This window comes from Harpia harpyja, chromosome 10 (assembly GCF_026419915.1).
Source record: "Harpia harpyja isolate bHarHar1 chromosome 10, bHarHar1 primary haplotype, whole genome shotgun sequence".
Lineage (NCBI taxonomy): Eukaryota > Metazoa > Chordata > Aves > Accipitriformes > Accipitridae > Harpia > Harpia harpyja.
In genome coordinates this window covers 24,176,376-24,191,869 of record NC_068949.1, presented here as the reverse complement: position 1 = coordinate 24,191,869, position 15,494 = coordinate 24,176,376, and the positions used below count along the sequence as shown (strand labels likewise).

The following is a 15,494-nucleotide window of genomic DNA, read 5'->3' as shown; positions in this document are numbered from 1 at the left end:
CAACACAACCTGCAGCACTCAATAAACTCCAGCTGACAGCGTGGCCAGCGCTCCTGCCATTTCTCACTACTGTTGAGTGCCAAAGCTCCAGCCACGCAACACGGAGCAGGATATAGTAGCAGGCCGGGGCACTACTGAAATGTTAAGTCAGAAGCTAGAAGAAACAAATGGCAATGACCAACTACTATAACTGACCAGTTATAGCACAGCTAGGTCTGGTGTTTTTCTGTCAATGAAACTGCAGTTAGGAGCGCATTCCCCCTGAAAACAACTCCCACCTTGCATCAGCCTAAACCAGCGCTCTAGGCCTGGACAGACACACTGCCTACGCCAGGGCCATGCCAGCCCTTTGGTGCCAGGCTGGCCAGTGGCCATGGGCTGGAGCTGGGCTCACTCTGCCCTCCTCCTAGAGCCCAGAGGAGCCTGCCCTCTCCCAAGAGGAGGGCTGGCAGCTTTTGGCCAGTGGCCATGGGCTGGAGCTGGGCTCACTCTGCCCTCCTCCTAGAGCCCAGAGGGGCCTGCCCTCTCCCAAGAGGAGGGCTGGCAGCTTTTCTCCTTTCTGCTCTAGCTGGCCTGGTTTGTTCCACAGCTCTGCTGGCATGGCCTACACACCCACCCCACAGGACAGTCCCCATCAAACACTCTCCTGCTCTCTGAAGAGCTGCCACTTAGAGATTTAAAATACAACAAATAATAAATCCTATCTATTAGCTGGCCTGGCCAAGGCCTGTTCAGCACCATGGTGTTCCTGCAAGTCACTCGCTCTCTCCACACCACTGCAGAGGGGGTTACTTTCCCCAGAGGCACCAACAAAGCCCACTCACAAACACCCAGTGGCTGCTAAACAGCCCCAGAGGAAAGAGTGAGCCCCACTCAGGCCAGCCTCACCAACAGGACCGACCTCTCCCTCTGCACGTCTCCTTGACAGCAGCCGGTTCCGGCATCCTCCCGGGATCCCAGCGTTGCATCAGTCCCCCCCTCCCCGTCAGCAGCAGTTCTAGATCTGGAGGTTGATGAAAGGGGCGAAGCCAACCACGTCCTGCAGGAGAACGAGAGCCCTCTGCAGCGGAGGCTCCACATCCAGCTCCACCCCACGGCTTCGGAGGATGCTCAGGCTGGACTCGGCCACATTGTGGCAATGCTTCACCTTCAGCGAGCGCAGCTTGGGACAGTACTCAGCCAGGACCCTGCCAGGAAAGAGAGCACATGCAGGTTGCAAGCCAGGACTCCTAAGTGCACCACTCACCCTATTCTCTACTCCTAGCAGCCCAGCGCTCACGACTCTGCCACATATGCACCATCCTTTGGGAGCAGCACTGGTCTGAGAGAAACTCAAGGGTTGTGGTCAGATCCTAGAGCTACGCTCCATGACATGCTGGGAAATTTGCTATTAGTAGCACACAGGGCCTCTCCTGAAGGGCCTGCTACTGGCTTCTCCCCCAGACTGAGCTCTCATTGCTTTCAGCATGAAGAAATCTGACTTTTGCCTCTGGTTCTCTTCCGCTCCCCACCCCAGACACCTGCCATCCCCAACCCAGCTCCCCACATTGCTCAGTACCTGATGGAGTCATTCTTGACTCGCAGACACCCAGTGAGGTCCAGGTGCTCCAGCTCAGGGCAGCACTTAGCAATCTCCTCGACTGCCACATCGCCCACATTGGCATTGACAGCCAGCGACAGAGACTTGAGCCTGCTGCACTTCTGCACCAGATAGCAGATGGCCTCGTCCTTCAGCTGGCGACAGGCCGTCAGGTCTACAGCCTCCAGTGCCTTGCAGTGGTCAGCCAGGCTGCGCAGGGACAGGCTGTCCACCCACTCGCAGTGAGCCAGGGAGAGCCGGCGCAGGTTGGGGCAGCTCAGCGAGATGGCCACCAGTGCATGGCGGCTGAGCTGAGCACAGCCCTTTAGCTGGATCTGGTGCAGGTGGTGGTTCTGCCCGATGACCGGGAGCAGCTCCCTGTCCGTCAGCCAGTCGGAGCAGTTCTGGAGCGCCAGCTGCTGCAGTACTTCGTTGTCTTTCAGCAGGTTAACAAAAGCAGCTCGAGGGATGGCAGGTCCAACCTGCGTGGGGAACCCAGGAAGAATAAGGCATCCCCCAGGACTTCAGATCAGCCTGATCCTCACCAGATACTCTCTCCCCGCTTCTCTTCCACTGTGACAGTGGTGACCAAAGCCACTCCCTCTCCTCATCCTAGGGCAAACCCTGCCATTAGGCTCTCCTCCCCTTATGCCAAGGCTACTGCCACAAGCTAGAAGATGCTCTGGCTTCTCCAACCCCCACCATCGCCCCTGCATTTATATACTCGTGATGAGCTCCACACCTTTGCTCTCCAAAAACTCTTTGCTAGACCACTCTGTGTTCTCGAAGAACAGCAGCTGCTCCTGTCATTCCAAGTCCCAGGCAGCATCTCCCAGGGCCAGCACAAGCTTTTCCTGAAGACCAGGCACAGAGTTATCTCCCATCAGACCCACCCTATTGCACAACCTCTGCAAGGACCGACAGGCCATGCCACTCTGGAGCTGGCTCGTGTTTCTGCCAGCCGGTGCCCCATAACGGCCTGGGTGGAGCTTCCAGGCTCACTCCTCCCAAGGCCTCTTGCTAAAGACACTGGCATTACTGGGCGCTGAATCACCGCCTCTCCTCCCTGAGCCCATCTGTCCAGTCTGACACCCAAGCCATTAACCCAAGCTCCTGAGCAGAAACCAGCCTCCTTCCTGGGGGTTTCTTCTCCCCACATAGTCAGATGCTCCCCTGCTAGCTCCAGGGAAGTAGGACATCTGTGTCTCCCCCAGGCTCAGAGTCATCCAATACCTGGCTTGAGTCAAAGCAGCGCATGTTGGCCAGGTACAGCTGGATGAGAGACTGGAACGACTTGCTGACCCTCTGCAGGCTCAGGAGCTGCTGCAATGGCAGGTGACAGAGGATATGTGGAACCAAGATGTCTTCCCAGGGCAGGTCCAGGAGGCATCCCCTGGAGGGGGTCAAACTCATCATCAGATGCCAGGGAGCCAGGCTACAGTGGGAGCCAGGCTAGATCATCTCACACCTACTGCCGGGTGCCTCTAAGAGGAACAGCCAGAAAGAAAGACTCAGAGATGTCTCCCACAGTCAGCCCGCAGGGTAAAACCCCTTGGCTACCCATCAGCGGGGCACACACCTGCCACCTGTGTCACCTCCTCCCCAGCCTGGGACGTTCACTGCTTAGGCATCCGAGTCCACCTGCCTGCACTGCCCTCCAGGAGAGCTCGGGTGGGACTTTCCACCAGCTGCTTACGGAGTCCCTGTCCCTCAGAGAGGCAGCAAGTGACTGCTGCAGCGTTACCACACCACCCGCACGGCAGCTGAGCCTAGCTTCCCTGCCTAAGCATCACTCTACCTGGCAGCTAGTCCTCTGCATCCAGCGCCCAGCCACGCGGGCACCCTGCGAGCGGGAGAGGGCCGGCACCTGCTCCTTCCCGCGGGGAGCAACAAGGCTCCGGGCTCCCTCCGAGGAGCGGGCACACGGCATCTCTGCGGCCGTGAGGCCGCTGCGGAGGCCGGAGGCTCGGGCGGCGAGGGGAAGGGCAGGAGCCGAGGAAGGAGTAGAAGGGTCCCCGCAGGCCCCCCGGGCTGCGGCTGGAGGCCGCGGGTAGGCTCGGCCCCCGCAGAACCCGCGGCCGTTCCTCCCCCGCCACCCCACGGGGCCCCGCTCGGCCCCAGAGCCGCCCCCGGGCCCGGCTCGCGGGCTGCCCCGCCGCCGCAGCCCCGCCGGGTGGGGGCCCCACGGCGACGGGGGGATCCCCGTGGCGAGGGGGCGGCCCTGCCCCAGCCTCCCCCCGCCGCCCCCGGCCCGGTACCTGCCGCCGCGCCGGGGCTCCCCCTGCCGCTCCATCCAGCCGCGCCTCGCCCCACCCCCGACGCCGGCGTCCAGGCGTGACGTCACGCCGGCGGGCGGAAGTGCGCGCGCCCCTCCGCCCCGCCCCCGGCACCGCCCCCCTTCCCTCGCCCCGGCGGCAGCGCGCAGGTTACGGGGGCCCGGCCGGGAGGCACCGGCAGCCCCCGGACATCGGCGGCCCTCGGGGCGGCGGGCAGTGGTCGGCCCTGCTAGGCCGGGGCACCGGGCGGAGGATAGCGACTCCGGTGCCGCGGGCGGGCCAGCGGGGCCCGGCCGTCTCAGGTCCCGCTGGTGCCCCAGCGGCTCCCGCAGGCTGCTGCCAGCGGCGCGGCGCTCACAGCGGCCCCGGTACCCCAGCTCCCCCGTGGACACCACCTGTCCCGGTTCCCCAGTTATCCCGGTTCCCCGGTGCGCAGCAGTTGCCCCAGTTCTCCGCAGTCCCAGTTCCCCAGCGCACGCCGGTTGCTCCAGCCTCGCGGCTGCCCCGGGTCCCCGGCGCACACCCGTTCAGGTCCCCGGCGCACGCCGGCTGCCCCGGCTCCCCGGTCCCCAGCGCACGCCCCTGCCCCTGGCAGGCGGCCTCGCGCATGCGCAGCGCTGCGGCGCTGTCCGTTCAGCACCACGCGGAGCCGGGACCCGCCGGGACCCGCCGCTGCCGGTGAGCGACGGCGCCGCCCCCCGGCCCCGCCAGACCCAGACCCCCCCCCCGGCCCGGCCCCCCAAGCCCCCTGCCCGGCCCCGCCGCTCTCCCAGCGGGCTCTGCCGCCCCCTCCCCGCCCGCAGAGGCGGAAGGACCTCCGGGAAATGCCGGTCCCCGGGGCTCACCGTTCTCACAGCACGCCCGACCGGCAGCCGCTGGGCCCCGCTCCTCCGCCGGTACCGGGCTGCGCCCCCCCGCCCCCAGGGCCTGGGACGGGACGGCGCTGCCCGCCCGCGGCCCGCCGCCCCCAGCCCGCATGCCCCCACCCTGCCACCCGGCTCCTCGCGCTTCGCTTCCCCGCCGGTGCCCCACCTGCCCCCGTAGCCCCGGGGAGCGCGCGGGGTCCGTCCCCTTTGCCCCCGCGGAGAAGCGGCCCAGGCTTATACCCGCGCAGTTGCCATAACGACTCCAGGCAGGGCTCCCGCAGAAACGGACGGGAGACTCGGGAGAAACGGACTCCCCGCTGCCGGCTTGCGGGGCAGGCACCCCCCGTCGATACGGCACACCACACCTCAGAGCTGGCCCTGGACGGGTGACCCCATCCCTGGCTCGGATCTGAACCCTGCCACCTTGTGCGGTATCAAACTGCTGATCGCTGCTGGCAGCCGGCACTGTGAAAAGATCCACCTGGCAAAAGAGCAGGGCCCCACATATAGTGAACGGGTCCCAGATCCCTGGTCCCAAGTTCCCTGGAAAACAATGACCTGTCTATGCACCCTGGTCTGCTCATTCCCTCCCAGTGTGGAGGCTGGTTTGCGGAAAGCTCTTCTTACTCCAGTGCCTGTCTTCTGGGGGTAGCTGCCCATGCTACCTGCCTGCCCCAGCACATGTAGCACCTGCCCCTGGAGGGTGCCAGTGGCTCCCTGTGTTAGCACAGTGCTTTTCTCATTTACAGAAGGACAAGGGAGGCAGGATTTTCAGTTTTCTAAAGGAGCTGAGAATGCCCCCAGCCATGGCCTGGGACAGCCCTTCCTTCCCCTGCGGTGGGGGCACGGAAAGCTCTGGGAGTCCTGATCCTGCTTCTAGACCAGGAGGGTTCATTTTGCCTTCAGAAGGTTTCAGCCTTGTGCTCCCTCCATTCTTGAGTTCCTGCTGTGAAACAGAAGTGTGGCATCTGGCAGGGAGTCCCTTAATATTGCCCCTGTAAGTGAATGACTGTGGCTGAAGTTGGCTACAAGGAGGTTTTTTGAAATAGTCGTCTTGGTCTGGATAGGAAGTGAGGGAGCACCAGTGAGCAAGGGAGTGCAACGCTCAATTACATCTGGCCTTCACTGAAGGCTTTCTGTGCCAAAACAGACCTGGCTGGGAGCCCCCAGCTTGTGTTGAGTCCTTGCTCAGAGGAGCTGTGTTGTGGATTGCTTGTTATCCTTCCTGAACAGCATGTGTGCTGGGCTGGCAAATGGGACCTGCTCTGCTCCCACACCAACCTCTGTTTATGTTTTTCATTTCATCTGATCCAGCTGGGCTGACTGAGTCACTTCCCCAGGAGCCTGCTGGTAGCAGGGCTCAGAGGAGGGCTGAGAGTCAGCCTAGACAGGTTCTGGGTACCACAGGGAGGTTGGGAGGCACTGTTATAATAGAGGCAGAAGCAAGACACGGTTGTGTTTGTTTGGCCCCTGTTACATCCCAACCTTTTCCTGGCTTGCACTGCACATGGAGAAGGTGAAGACTCTCCTACCTTTAAGATCTGGTGTCAAGGCAGAGCCTCAAGGGTTGGTTAGCGCAGGGCCATCTCTGCTGAGCCACTCATGGCACCATTCAGGAATCACCCAGTCCAGGTCACTTCAGCCTGCTTGCAGGACAGCAGTCACTGTGCCAGGGCTGGGGCACTGCAGCCTCTCAGGCAGTGCTGGCTCTTTTCCAGATGCAGCTCTCAGGGTCAGCATTGCCCTGGGAAACAATGAACAGTTCTTGGATCCTGCAGCCTGAAAAGAGGTTCCCTAACACACACCACATCAAGCGCAGTGGGGTGCTTGCTCTGATAAACCTCTTTAGCCCCTGAACCCAGTGTATCCCTGAGTTTGCTGTCTCAGCATTTAGGGGAGTGCAAGCAAGATGGGGAAGAGAAGGGTGAACATGCCAGCTGCGTCAGGGCATAGCAAGGGTGGCTGCCCCTGAAAGGGCAGGGGCCTCCCCAGCCAGAGACCAGCCACTCAATACCTGGCCAGCACCCAGTGGGGGCAACCAGGGTCAGGCACAGCCCTATGATCAACAGGCAGGGCTGAGGTCTACCTAGGACGTCAACCTACAGGGGAGGCTCCAGATCAATGGTGCCCATGGCCCAGCATGAGAATACCTTAGCTAAGCACTAAGCTAAGCTGGAAACCAGCACCCCTACAACATTGCTTAACAGCAACTAAGAACCCCAGGCTGAGCTTAAATAGATCCCCTGGGCCTATGGGCAGGAGTGGCGGAGGCTCCAGGTGAGGCTGACTGGGGCCACTAAGGTTTATTAGTACCCCCAGAGCCCTGACAACTGTTGGTCTGTGGTGGAGTTGGTAGGTAGACTTGTTTGAGGCTATGGCTACTGAGATGTATGTGCTAGGTAGTAGGCATCATGGACAGTTTCCAGCTGTGAAATGCTCAGATTGTTCTTTTTCTTCTGCACAGGTTGATTGCAAATGCAGAAGGAGCATCAGAGCCTGTTACTGCACCATAGGGGTTTATGCTGAGTCACAGCTTTACATCATCAAGATGTCCAGTGGAGCTAGCAACCTAGGACTACACCAATGGTAAGGATCCCAAAGCAGTACTATTTTTATGCTCATGTCTGTAAAGTTTTCCTATATGCAGAGTGGCTGTGGTAGGGCTGTCCAGCACTGTAGTATAGGGCTTGGGTGGTGTTCTCTATTGTAGCTTACCAGCAAAGGGACAACTCAAAGCAACCAAGCTTGAAGGACCAGAGCTTTGTTCTGCTCTGCTCAGTCAAGAGTTGCAGCAAGCTTCTGCCTCTCTGGTGGCATATGCTTTGCCTAAGGTGGGTCAGCATTTGTCTTGAGAGGTGTCTGTAAATCTCCATTTTAAGCTTCAGCTAGATGCACATTTCTAGTTGAGCCCTAATAACTGCAAACTGGTCTGCCAAACAGCTTCCTGTGTTGGCCCTGATGTCAGGGAGATCCCTGAAGATCAGGGGAATTCACTTTGCTAGTCAAGCAGTAGGATGAGGGCAGAGCTTGGGCTAAAAACTTTCTGCTATAAGCCTGGATAACTGCCAGCTTCTAGATTTTAAAGAGGATGTGGGAAATATTGTCACAACTGCTCCCGTAAGACCAACAAATTATCTTAATTTATCTTCTAAAAAGGAATAAAAAGGGCTGTGGTCCTGTTCATGTTCAAGTCTACTGGTGTCTGTAAATGCTGTGAGTTCAGTGATAAGCCTGGTGGAGACAGGACATGAAAGATGGGGAAGTAGAGCTGGCAAGCACTTAAGTTAACCCAGCTGGCACGGCTTTAGCATATTTCCTGTTAGTTCCATGGCACAGTGCATGCCTGGTTTCATTCAGGCAGCCCCAGCTCCTGCTTTAAAGAGGGTCCCCCTTGCAAGATCAATGAGGTGAGCTTAGAGGTGCTTCGCTTTCAAGGGGGAACTGTTGTGACTCACCAGGCACATGCCCATCACTTCTGTTTTGTCCCTTGTAAGACATTGTTTTGGACAAAGTGTGTCTTTAGCTGCCTGTTCCCAGAAGCAGTGCTGGGCTGTGACACCCGCAGTGCTTGCAGGGCAGCTGGGGAAGTGTATTGCACAGGTACCTTCAAGCAGGGGACACTGGTCAGTCCCGTGGCTCTCCTGTTATCCAAGTGACCACTGATGTTCTGCGAGGGAAAGCAGGGCTCCTGTGTCAGGCCTTGAGCTGACCTGTAGTGACGAGAGACCAAGCTGAGCGCTGGGGGGAGGAAGCAGATTAGCTCACAACAACTGCTGCTGCAGCTTTCTTATATCTTCCTTGCAAACATATGGTGCTGGCTGCTTTTGGAGCCAGGGCATGGCCTCGGGTCTGATCCTGCTGGAATCTTCATCCTCATGAACATCCCCATGAAGTGAACACAGACTTCAGCCAGCTCTACTGCTGCCAAGCAGTGCTGGTGCCTAACTGTACTTTTGAAGAGTCTAGAGGAGTGTTTTGGTCTTGAACCCATCCTTTGGGAAGTGGGTGTGACCTTTAGGGAATTGGGGCCAGAAGGGAGGGGAGTCTTGTGGTTAGAAGAGCTGACCTCAAGTCAGGAATCCCAGGCTTTTGTTCCCAGAGGTACTCCTGATTTGCTGGCTGATCTTGGGCAAGTCTTCCCCACCCATGCCCCTTGACTTTTCCCTTGCACTGAAAATGCAGTTATTTGCATGTCAAAGGTGTATTAAGAGGTTGGATGGGTTTCCTCTGGCCAGCTGGGGTCCCCAGAGGCTGGTGCTGTGGGAGGGTACAACTTATTTTTAGGAGATTGGTATGGTGCCAAGCCAGCACTAACCTGCTGTCCTAAGATCTATCACTTCGTATGATGGCTTGGCACCTTGCTGGCTAAACAACTTTAGCCTTGCAAAGACTTTAGGGGCATTTCCTTTACAGTTTTCTGCTAGTCTCAAGTGGGGCAAGAGACCAGGCCTTTTCAAGGACACCAGTAGCTCTGCAATATTCATTCCTTAAGATGTAAGAGCTGGGAGCATGCAGCACCCCAGAAGTTGAGCAAAGCCTCTCAACACTGTTTTTCCCTGGAATATCACCAGGTTGTTTCAGAGGATCTGCCTCCATATTATCTCTGGCTGCAGGATAAGTCTGATGCCCTCCATCACTCTCAGGTGTGGAGTGGACCACAGCTAGACTTCTTGGTTGCATGGGAGAAGGAGTTGAGCTCACAGGGCAAACTCTGCTCTCAGCGAGTGCTGAGATTGCACAGTGCCCCCAGGAGCCACTTTTAAGCTGGTGAAACAGGAACCCATGATGCCTTCTGTTCAGCTCTTTCCTGTACATTCCACCTTCCCCTTTCTCTTGTTGAGAAGAGAATCTGACTATGCAGTCAGGGCTAAAAAAATAATAATAATAATAATAAAAAAAAAAGGTCAGGTTTGGAAGAGGAACATGCATGAGGAGCTCCTAGCTACACACCAATGCAGGGCTGCTCTGCAGCATCCCCCTCATGAATGCACTGCTTCCAAGCTTTCAGCACATCCTTTGCACGTGTCTCCACACATCTCCATGGTGGCAGGTTTTGCTCAGTTTCCTCCCTATGCTTGTAATTACTCTTCCTTAACTGACCTTTTAGGGTTTCCACACCTTTTATACAACTCTGTATGTGACCACATTCTCCCTGTGCTGGGTCAGGCTGTGTGCCTGGGGCTTGCTGTCTCTCTTCTGTATAAGATATTCCCTGTATTCATTGCTTTTACTCCCCCTTACACCCTTTCACCTTTCCCCATGTGAATCTTGAGGCTGAAGGTGGGGGGAAGGGATCACATCTTACTGTTACAGAGATTAGCTGGAGAGCGGCTCAAGATTTGCACTGCAGCACAAGCCGTGTCCTGGGAGGCTACTCCAGAGAACTGCTGGTTTGGGTTGTTTCAGACTAAATTTGTCTCTTCAGTGCAGTGACTCACCCCAGTGAGGTGGGTCTGATGAGTGACCTGCTGGCACCCGGGAAGCTTCGTCCTCAGTAGAGAGCGCAGCCCACCAGCCAGAAATCTCCTGCTTTCCTTCAGGACCATCTTTTCCCCGAGCATCTTTTTACCAAGAGATACTCCCACACAATTGTTCCCCTAACTGCTGCGGAGGGGATTATTTATGGCTCAAGCTGTGCTGAGGCCCCACCTCCCACATCCCCAGGACAGGCTTTACCACTCTGGCATTTCTGCCTTCATCTTGACTGAGCAACGCCGGTGCAGGGGGAAGCCCCTCTGCCCCACGCTGTGCGGGTGCTGCCCGGAGCTGGGACAGTCTGAGGGGATTTCTGTAACAGCAGGTGTTCCTGGGGCGTTACAGAAATATTTTGTTACAGCTCACTCTGAGGCCCAGCACACAGCTTTCACTACCTCCTCTCTACGCCTCTGCTCTTCCAAGCCTGTGTCTCTCTTACGGGAGGGGGCAGCCCCAGATAGGGAGCCGGGACACTGGGGAGGGCACTGGCAGTTGGGCAGGCAGCAGCTATCCCTCACATACACTGTAGTCTGCACTGGCTCTTTTCTCTGGTAAGACATTTTGCAGTCTGTATCCTCTTACAGAGTGCCTTTCACCCTGAAAAATCCCGCCGTGGTCCCGTGTGCCTGCCCCATGCAAGGGAGCTGCAAGAGTCATAGGATGATGCAGGCGTGTTCTCCCTTGATCCAGAAGCCTGAGGTTTGGGCGGGGGGGGCAGGCAGGATCTCCAGCACTGCCTTTTTGCCCTGCTTAATCTGTAAAGCAGCATTTGTATAACAGACTGTCAAGGAAAGGTATTTTCACCATTTGTCCTTAACCACCAGCGTGGTGGAATAACAGATAAGTGCACCAGCCCATTAAAGACTTGGCTTATACTGCAGTGGCTCTTTTAATATACAGGTAGGATGTGGTTGGGTGTTGGCACCGGAGGCAGAAGGCATTAATTAGAGTCATGTAGTTAAGTCTAGGCCCTGAGGGAACACATGCAACCTAACTGGTTGCCCTGGAGCCCTCAATGCAGAGACAAGGGGAGTTCAGCTTCCCTTGCCCTCACTGGGACCCATCTCCTGTGGGGCTGGAGTAGCTATTTCCAGGGTGCTTCCAGTGACGTGGGTGAGGAGCAGCCATCTGCTGACAGAGTGACTGTCCCCACTTGCAGGACTACACTGTACCCTGAGGCCAAAGCACAGCCCCACCGACTCTGGCAACAGTGAGGCAGAATATGGCCCTTATGCCCTTTGCAGTGCCTTAAGCTCAAGCTGTGCCAAAGGAAATGGCTCTGACAGCCCCCATACACTCAGGGGAGCAGCCCTGAGGTGCATCAGGGTGTTTATTCCAAGTGGAGCTGCAGCTGCAGGAGGCGTGCCTTTCTAGAGACTGATCTATGTGCCTCAGGACAGGCTGAGCATCAGCCCCCCCTGGAGCCAGCTGCGGGAAGGAGTTCTTGTCTACCCCCTCCCCACCCAAATATATCATCTAGACCTGTACAGTTCCTGGGACACTGATATCCCAGGCTGGTCTCTTCCAAGCAAGAAGTTCATCATTGTGCTGCCCTGATGACACCCACACTCTTCTGGCCTCGGGAGGAAGAGCTGCGTTGCAGGCTTGTGAAGATGAGCAAGGGCAATGCTGGCAATAGAAAACTCCTGGAAGCTGCCTATGCCTGAGCTTGAGGAACTGGCAGAGCCCAGGAGGCTGAAAGGGTTGACATGGAGCCAGGTGGACCCTCATGCAGGAAGGATGTGGTACCTGCAGGCAAGGACCTGAGGTGCTGAAGTGCCCAAGTGACAGTAAAGAGGGTTCCCAGTGCACTGCGCTCCTTGCTCCCTAGCTAAGCCTACTGGGTTGGGGCTGTGGGGTGGAGCATGGGGGACTCTCCTTGTCCCCTTCTGTCATCTGCCGGAGGGGTTCCCTACCCCCTCCTGCCCCGCATCACCTGGGGAGAGATTCACAGCAGGAGGGACCTGAGGAGCCAGGGCTAAATCCTGATCCAGTGGGGCTTATGTCAGTGCTGGCCAGACCCGTGTATGTGGGCACATTCTTTAGGAGTCCTAGGGCTGTGGGAAGGTGAGGGGGATACGGAGCAGAGTGCAGTAGGGAGAGCAACAGCTACTGTGGGCTAAGTACGCATGGAGTGGAAAGAAATGTGTTTTCTGTGGATGGCCTGGATCTCCAGCCAGGGTGGCATGAGAGGACCTCTCCCTTACCCTTTGCAGCTCTCAGCAGGGCTGCCTGCAGGTGCTAGGAAGGTGCAGGCATGCCTTGTCCTGGTACGGACACACTGGGAAAGCTCTGAGCTCTTCCATTCGGTTAAATTTGTCACTCCGGCTGCAGCTTAGAGAAAAGCCTCCCCCCTCGCCGCCCTCCTGCCATCAAGAAGCTGCTGAAGGAATCAGGTCGTTGATCCCACAGCAGCTAGGCCCCTAATTAGCCCAGCTTCTCTGCCGGGGAAGCCGGCTGTGTGCGAGGCAGCTCAGGGACCCACGGTCCCCAGTGTGGGGGAGAGGGACTCTGTGCAGGCAGGAGCCTGGAGAAGGAGGGAGAAAATGGCAGTGCTTCAATGCATTAAATATGAGGAGAGCCTGCCCAGCCTGCTGCTTTCTCCCCACGTCCCTGTGCCTGGGAGGGGAGAAGGAGACACGCTTTCTGGGTGACAGTGAGGGCAGGCTGGCACAGTGCTGGGCTTGCTGCAGTCAAGGAAAGCAGCAAGGAGGGGCGGCTCTCCCCAAATTCCTCTTGTAGACATGGTGTGCACGTGAGGCCCCAGCTCCCCTGGGCCTCTCTTCTCACACACATTTAAGAACGATTACTGGGCTGGGTAATAAAATGCTGTTTAATAGCGCATCGATCTGGCAGCCTGGGCAGGCAGGGAGCGCTGGCTGCCAGCCCCAGCGGCTGCCGTGTGCGGACCCAGCGTGGTGGCCGGGGGCCCTGCCACAGCACCCCTCGCCTTGGCATCCAGCTGCCCCACGCGAGCTCTGCTCACACGTGCCTCTGGTGCCAGCAGAGCCCCTGTGCCTGGGCAGGACACAAAGGATGCATTTTTTCCCCTTGTAGCATGAAGTGGTTTCCTGAGCCTGGGGTGGCATCTTCTATCCTTGGGGTGGCTGGTGACACAGTGATGTCAAGTCCCTCATGGCCTGGGACTCCTTGGCACCTGTGGCCACAGTGCGCTTAGGGTGAGGACCGGTGGAGAGGTGAGCCGCAGCATGGGGCCTGTGCCCTAGGGCAAGGGCCAGTGGCCTGCTGGGGGTGGCCAATGGCCCAGGCCACACAGCACCTTTTGTCTTCTCGTCTCGTGGTTCCCAAGCAGTGGTGGGGCGTGGGGGCAGCCTGTACCCTGCGGCACAGGCCACAACACACAGGGCTGTGCATGCTCATGCATGAGGACACGTCCCCGCAGTCGCACAGGAACTTGCAGGCTGCTGAGCAGGGACGCGCTACGCGTGGTGGTGTGCGCGCTGATGAACGGGGATGTGCGCACCAGGACACGGGGACGTGTGCGGTGTTACACTGGGACACGCACACCGGCATACGGGGTCACGCCTGCCGGTGCACAAGGCCAGGTTCATGCTGCCACGTGGGGATGTGCACACCCGCACGGTGTTACGCCGGCATGCAAGGATGTGCTATACCGGGACGTGCACGGTGCTACACCGGGACGCGCCCGCCCGCACACGGGGACATACACCCCAGGGCCGGTGGGGGTCCGGCTGCTCCTCGTTCCGCCTGTGCCGGTGCCCCCGGGTGGGGCGGGGCGCGGCGCCCGGCGGGGGTTTCCCATTGGCTGCTGGGGCTGTCAGCGGGGCGGAGTGACAGACCTGGGCCGGGATTAGCGCGGCGGGGAGCGGCGGGCTGGGGCCGGTGGCACCGTACCGTACCGTACCGTACCGTACCGTACCGTACCGCACCGCACCGCACCACACCACACCGTACCGTGCCGTACCGCGCCGCACCGCACCGCATCGCACCGCACGGCACCGCGCCGCGCCGCGCCCGACGGGCCGTGCCGTGCCGGCGGCAGAGCGGAGCAGCGGCGCGGAGGATGCGGCGGCGGCGCTGCCGGTAAGGCGCGGGGAGCGGAGCGGGGCGCGGCGGGGGCCGGAGGCCGGAGCGGGGCGGCGGGGGACCGGGGAAAGTTGCAGCAGTTGTTGCGGGGGCCGGGGCGCCTCTGCGCCCGCCCGGCAGCGGTGACCGGCGGGCGGCGGCACCGGGCTGCGGTAGCACCGGTGGATGCCCGGGGGGAGGGGGCTGAGATCCGCCTGCCGCGGAGCGGCCCCGGTGTGCCGGTGCGGCGGGAGGGGCGCGGGGCCCCTGCCCGGGCAGGGAGAGCGCGGCCGGGGCGCGGCGGGCGGCTCCTCCGGCCTCCCCGTCCGGGGGGGGCTCCCTCCTCATCCGGATGGATGTCACATCCACTCAGGGCTGATCCCGCCAAGACGGGAGGTGCCGGGCGAGGGAGGTCGGGCAGGGGGGGCCGGGGAGCGAAGGGCAGGCTCAGCCCCAGCTTGCGCGGGGGGGGGGGACGACACACGTCCCCTGCCTCGACAGCCCCTCAGGAAGGGGTTCCCTGTTTGTCCCACAGCCCCAGGGCCGCCGGGCACCCCTCCTCGGTCACCACGGCATCCCCCGAAACTGCTCCGTGTCCCTCCAGAGTGCAGAGGCACCTCCTGGGGCCATCCTGCCCCAGCTCTGTCAGACGGCTCGGCACCCACAGCCTCGTTTCCCCCCCCGTTCCCTGCCACCACTGCCGAGAGCGGTACCATGTCCGGCACACAAACACAGCCCGTCGTGCGAATTCAGCCCCCAGACCCACACCTCCTCCTCCCCTCCCCTCCCTGTCCCGTTCTTTGCCCGTTCCCCTTGCATCCTCCCCCGGCTCCTGCGCGTTGTCCCCACACACCCCTGGCGTGGGTGTGCTCTTTCCCCGCAGCGTAAGCAGTTCCTGCTGTCTGCTGCCTTCACCCCGCATCGCCCTGCTCAGCCGGACAAGCGCCTGCACGGGGAGTAACCATGCCCTGTTGCATCGGGTACAGCTCAAAGACAGGGCCAGGAAAAATCCCTGGACGTCCCTTTGGCCGCTAAGAAGGGACAGCCAGGAAGAGCAAGTTTCTTGTATGTATGAGATGTTTTATTGAACAAATGAAATCCCCCACTGATGTGCAGCTCCCAGCTATCACACTGAAGGTCCTGAGTTTTTCTCTTTGAACGTGTGCTCTGGGCTGCCCGGGCAGCCTCCCTGTAAGCTTTCCTTTACAGGACTTCTCCTGCCTTCAGGCAGTGGGACCAGCAAGGCTCCTT

The 15,494-nt window shown here is 59.4% G+C and overlaps 2 protein-coding genes across 9 annotated transcripts in view; one reads left to right on the top strand and one right to left on the bottom strand.

Annotated features, from left to right (window-relative positions):
- Positions 1 to 455: 455 nt before the first annotated feature.
- Positions 456 to 4,418, bottom strand: FBXL15 (F-box and leucine rich repeat protein 15). Of its 4 annotated transcripts, none has more exons than XM_052798632.1 (4): positions 4,251 to 4,418; positions 2,813 to 3,063; positions 1,559 to 2,061; positions 456 to 1,187 (listed from the first exon to the last, which is right to left on the bottom strand). In XM_052798632.1, exons 2-4 carry the CDS (start codon positions 2,993 to 2,995, stop codon positions 998 to 1,000), a joined length of 876 nt encoding a protein of 291 aa, XP_052654592.1. In that variant the 5' UTR covers positions 2,996 to 3,063; positions 4,251 to 4,418; the 3' UTR covers positions 456 to 997. The 4 variants fall into 4 exon arrangements, with proteins under 4 accessions (XP_052654592.1, XP_052654591.1, XP_052654589.1 ...); XM_052798631.1 differs by lacking the exon at positions 4,251 to 4,418 and adding an exon at positions 3,838 to 3,923; XM_052798629.1 differs by lacking the exon at positions 4,251 to 4,418 and adding an exon at positions 3,838 to 3,899 and having other exon boundaries at positions 2,813 to 2,972.
- A 74-nt stretch (positions 4,419 to 4,492) lies between these two features.
- Positions 4,493 to 15,494, top strand: part of PSD (pleckstrin and Sec7 domain containing) — a 48,329-nt gene continuing 37,327 nt past the window's right edge. For 4 of the 5 annotated variants that reach the window (XM_052798618.1, XM_052798617.1, XM_052798616.1 and 1 more), the window contains exon 1: positions 14,197 to 14,261. The gene's annotated coding sequence lies outside the window, so the exon portion shown is untranslated. Of the gene's footprint in view, positions 4,534 to 7,185; positions 7,308 to 14,196; positions 14,262 to 15,494 lie in introns of those variants that run through there. The other variant, XM_052798615.1, reaches the window with a different exon arrangement.

Coding starts and splice junctions, on each gene's coding strand:
- FBXL15 (XM_052798629.1), bottom strand. CDS start 3,872: ATGGAGCGGCAGGGGGAGCCCCGGCGCGGCGGCAG. Junction 2,062..2,812: donor GCTGCTTTGACTCAAGCCAG/GTATTGGATGAC, acceptor TTCCCCACGCAG/GTTGGACCTGCCATCCCTCG. Junction 1,188..1,558: donor GTCAAGAATGACTCCATCAG/GTACTGAGCAAT, acceptor CTTTCCTGGCAG/GGTCCTGGCTGAGTACTGTC.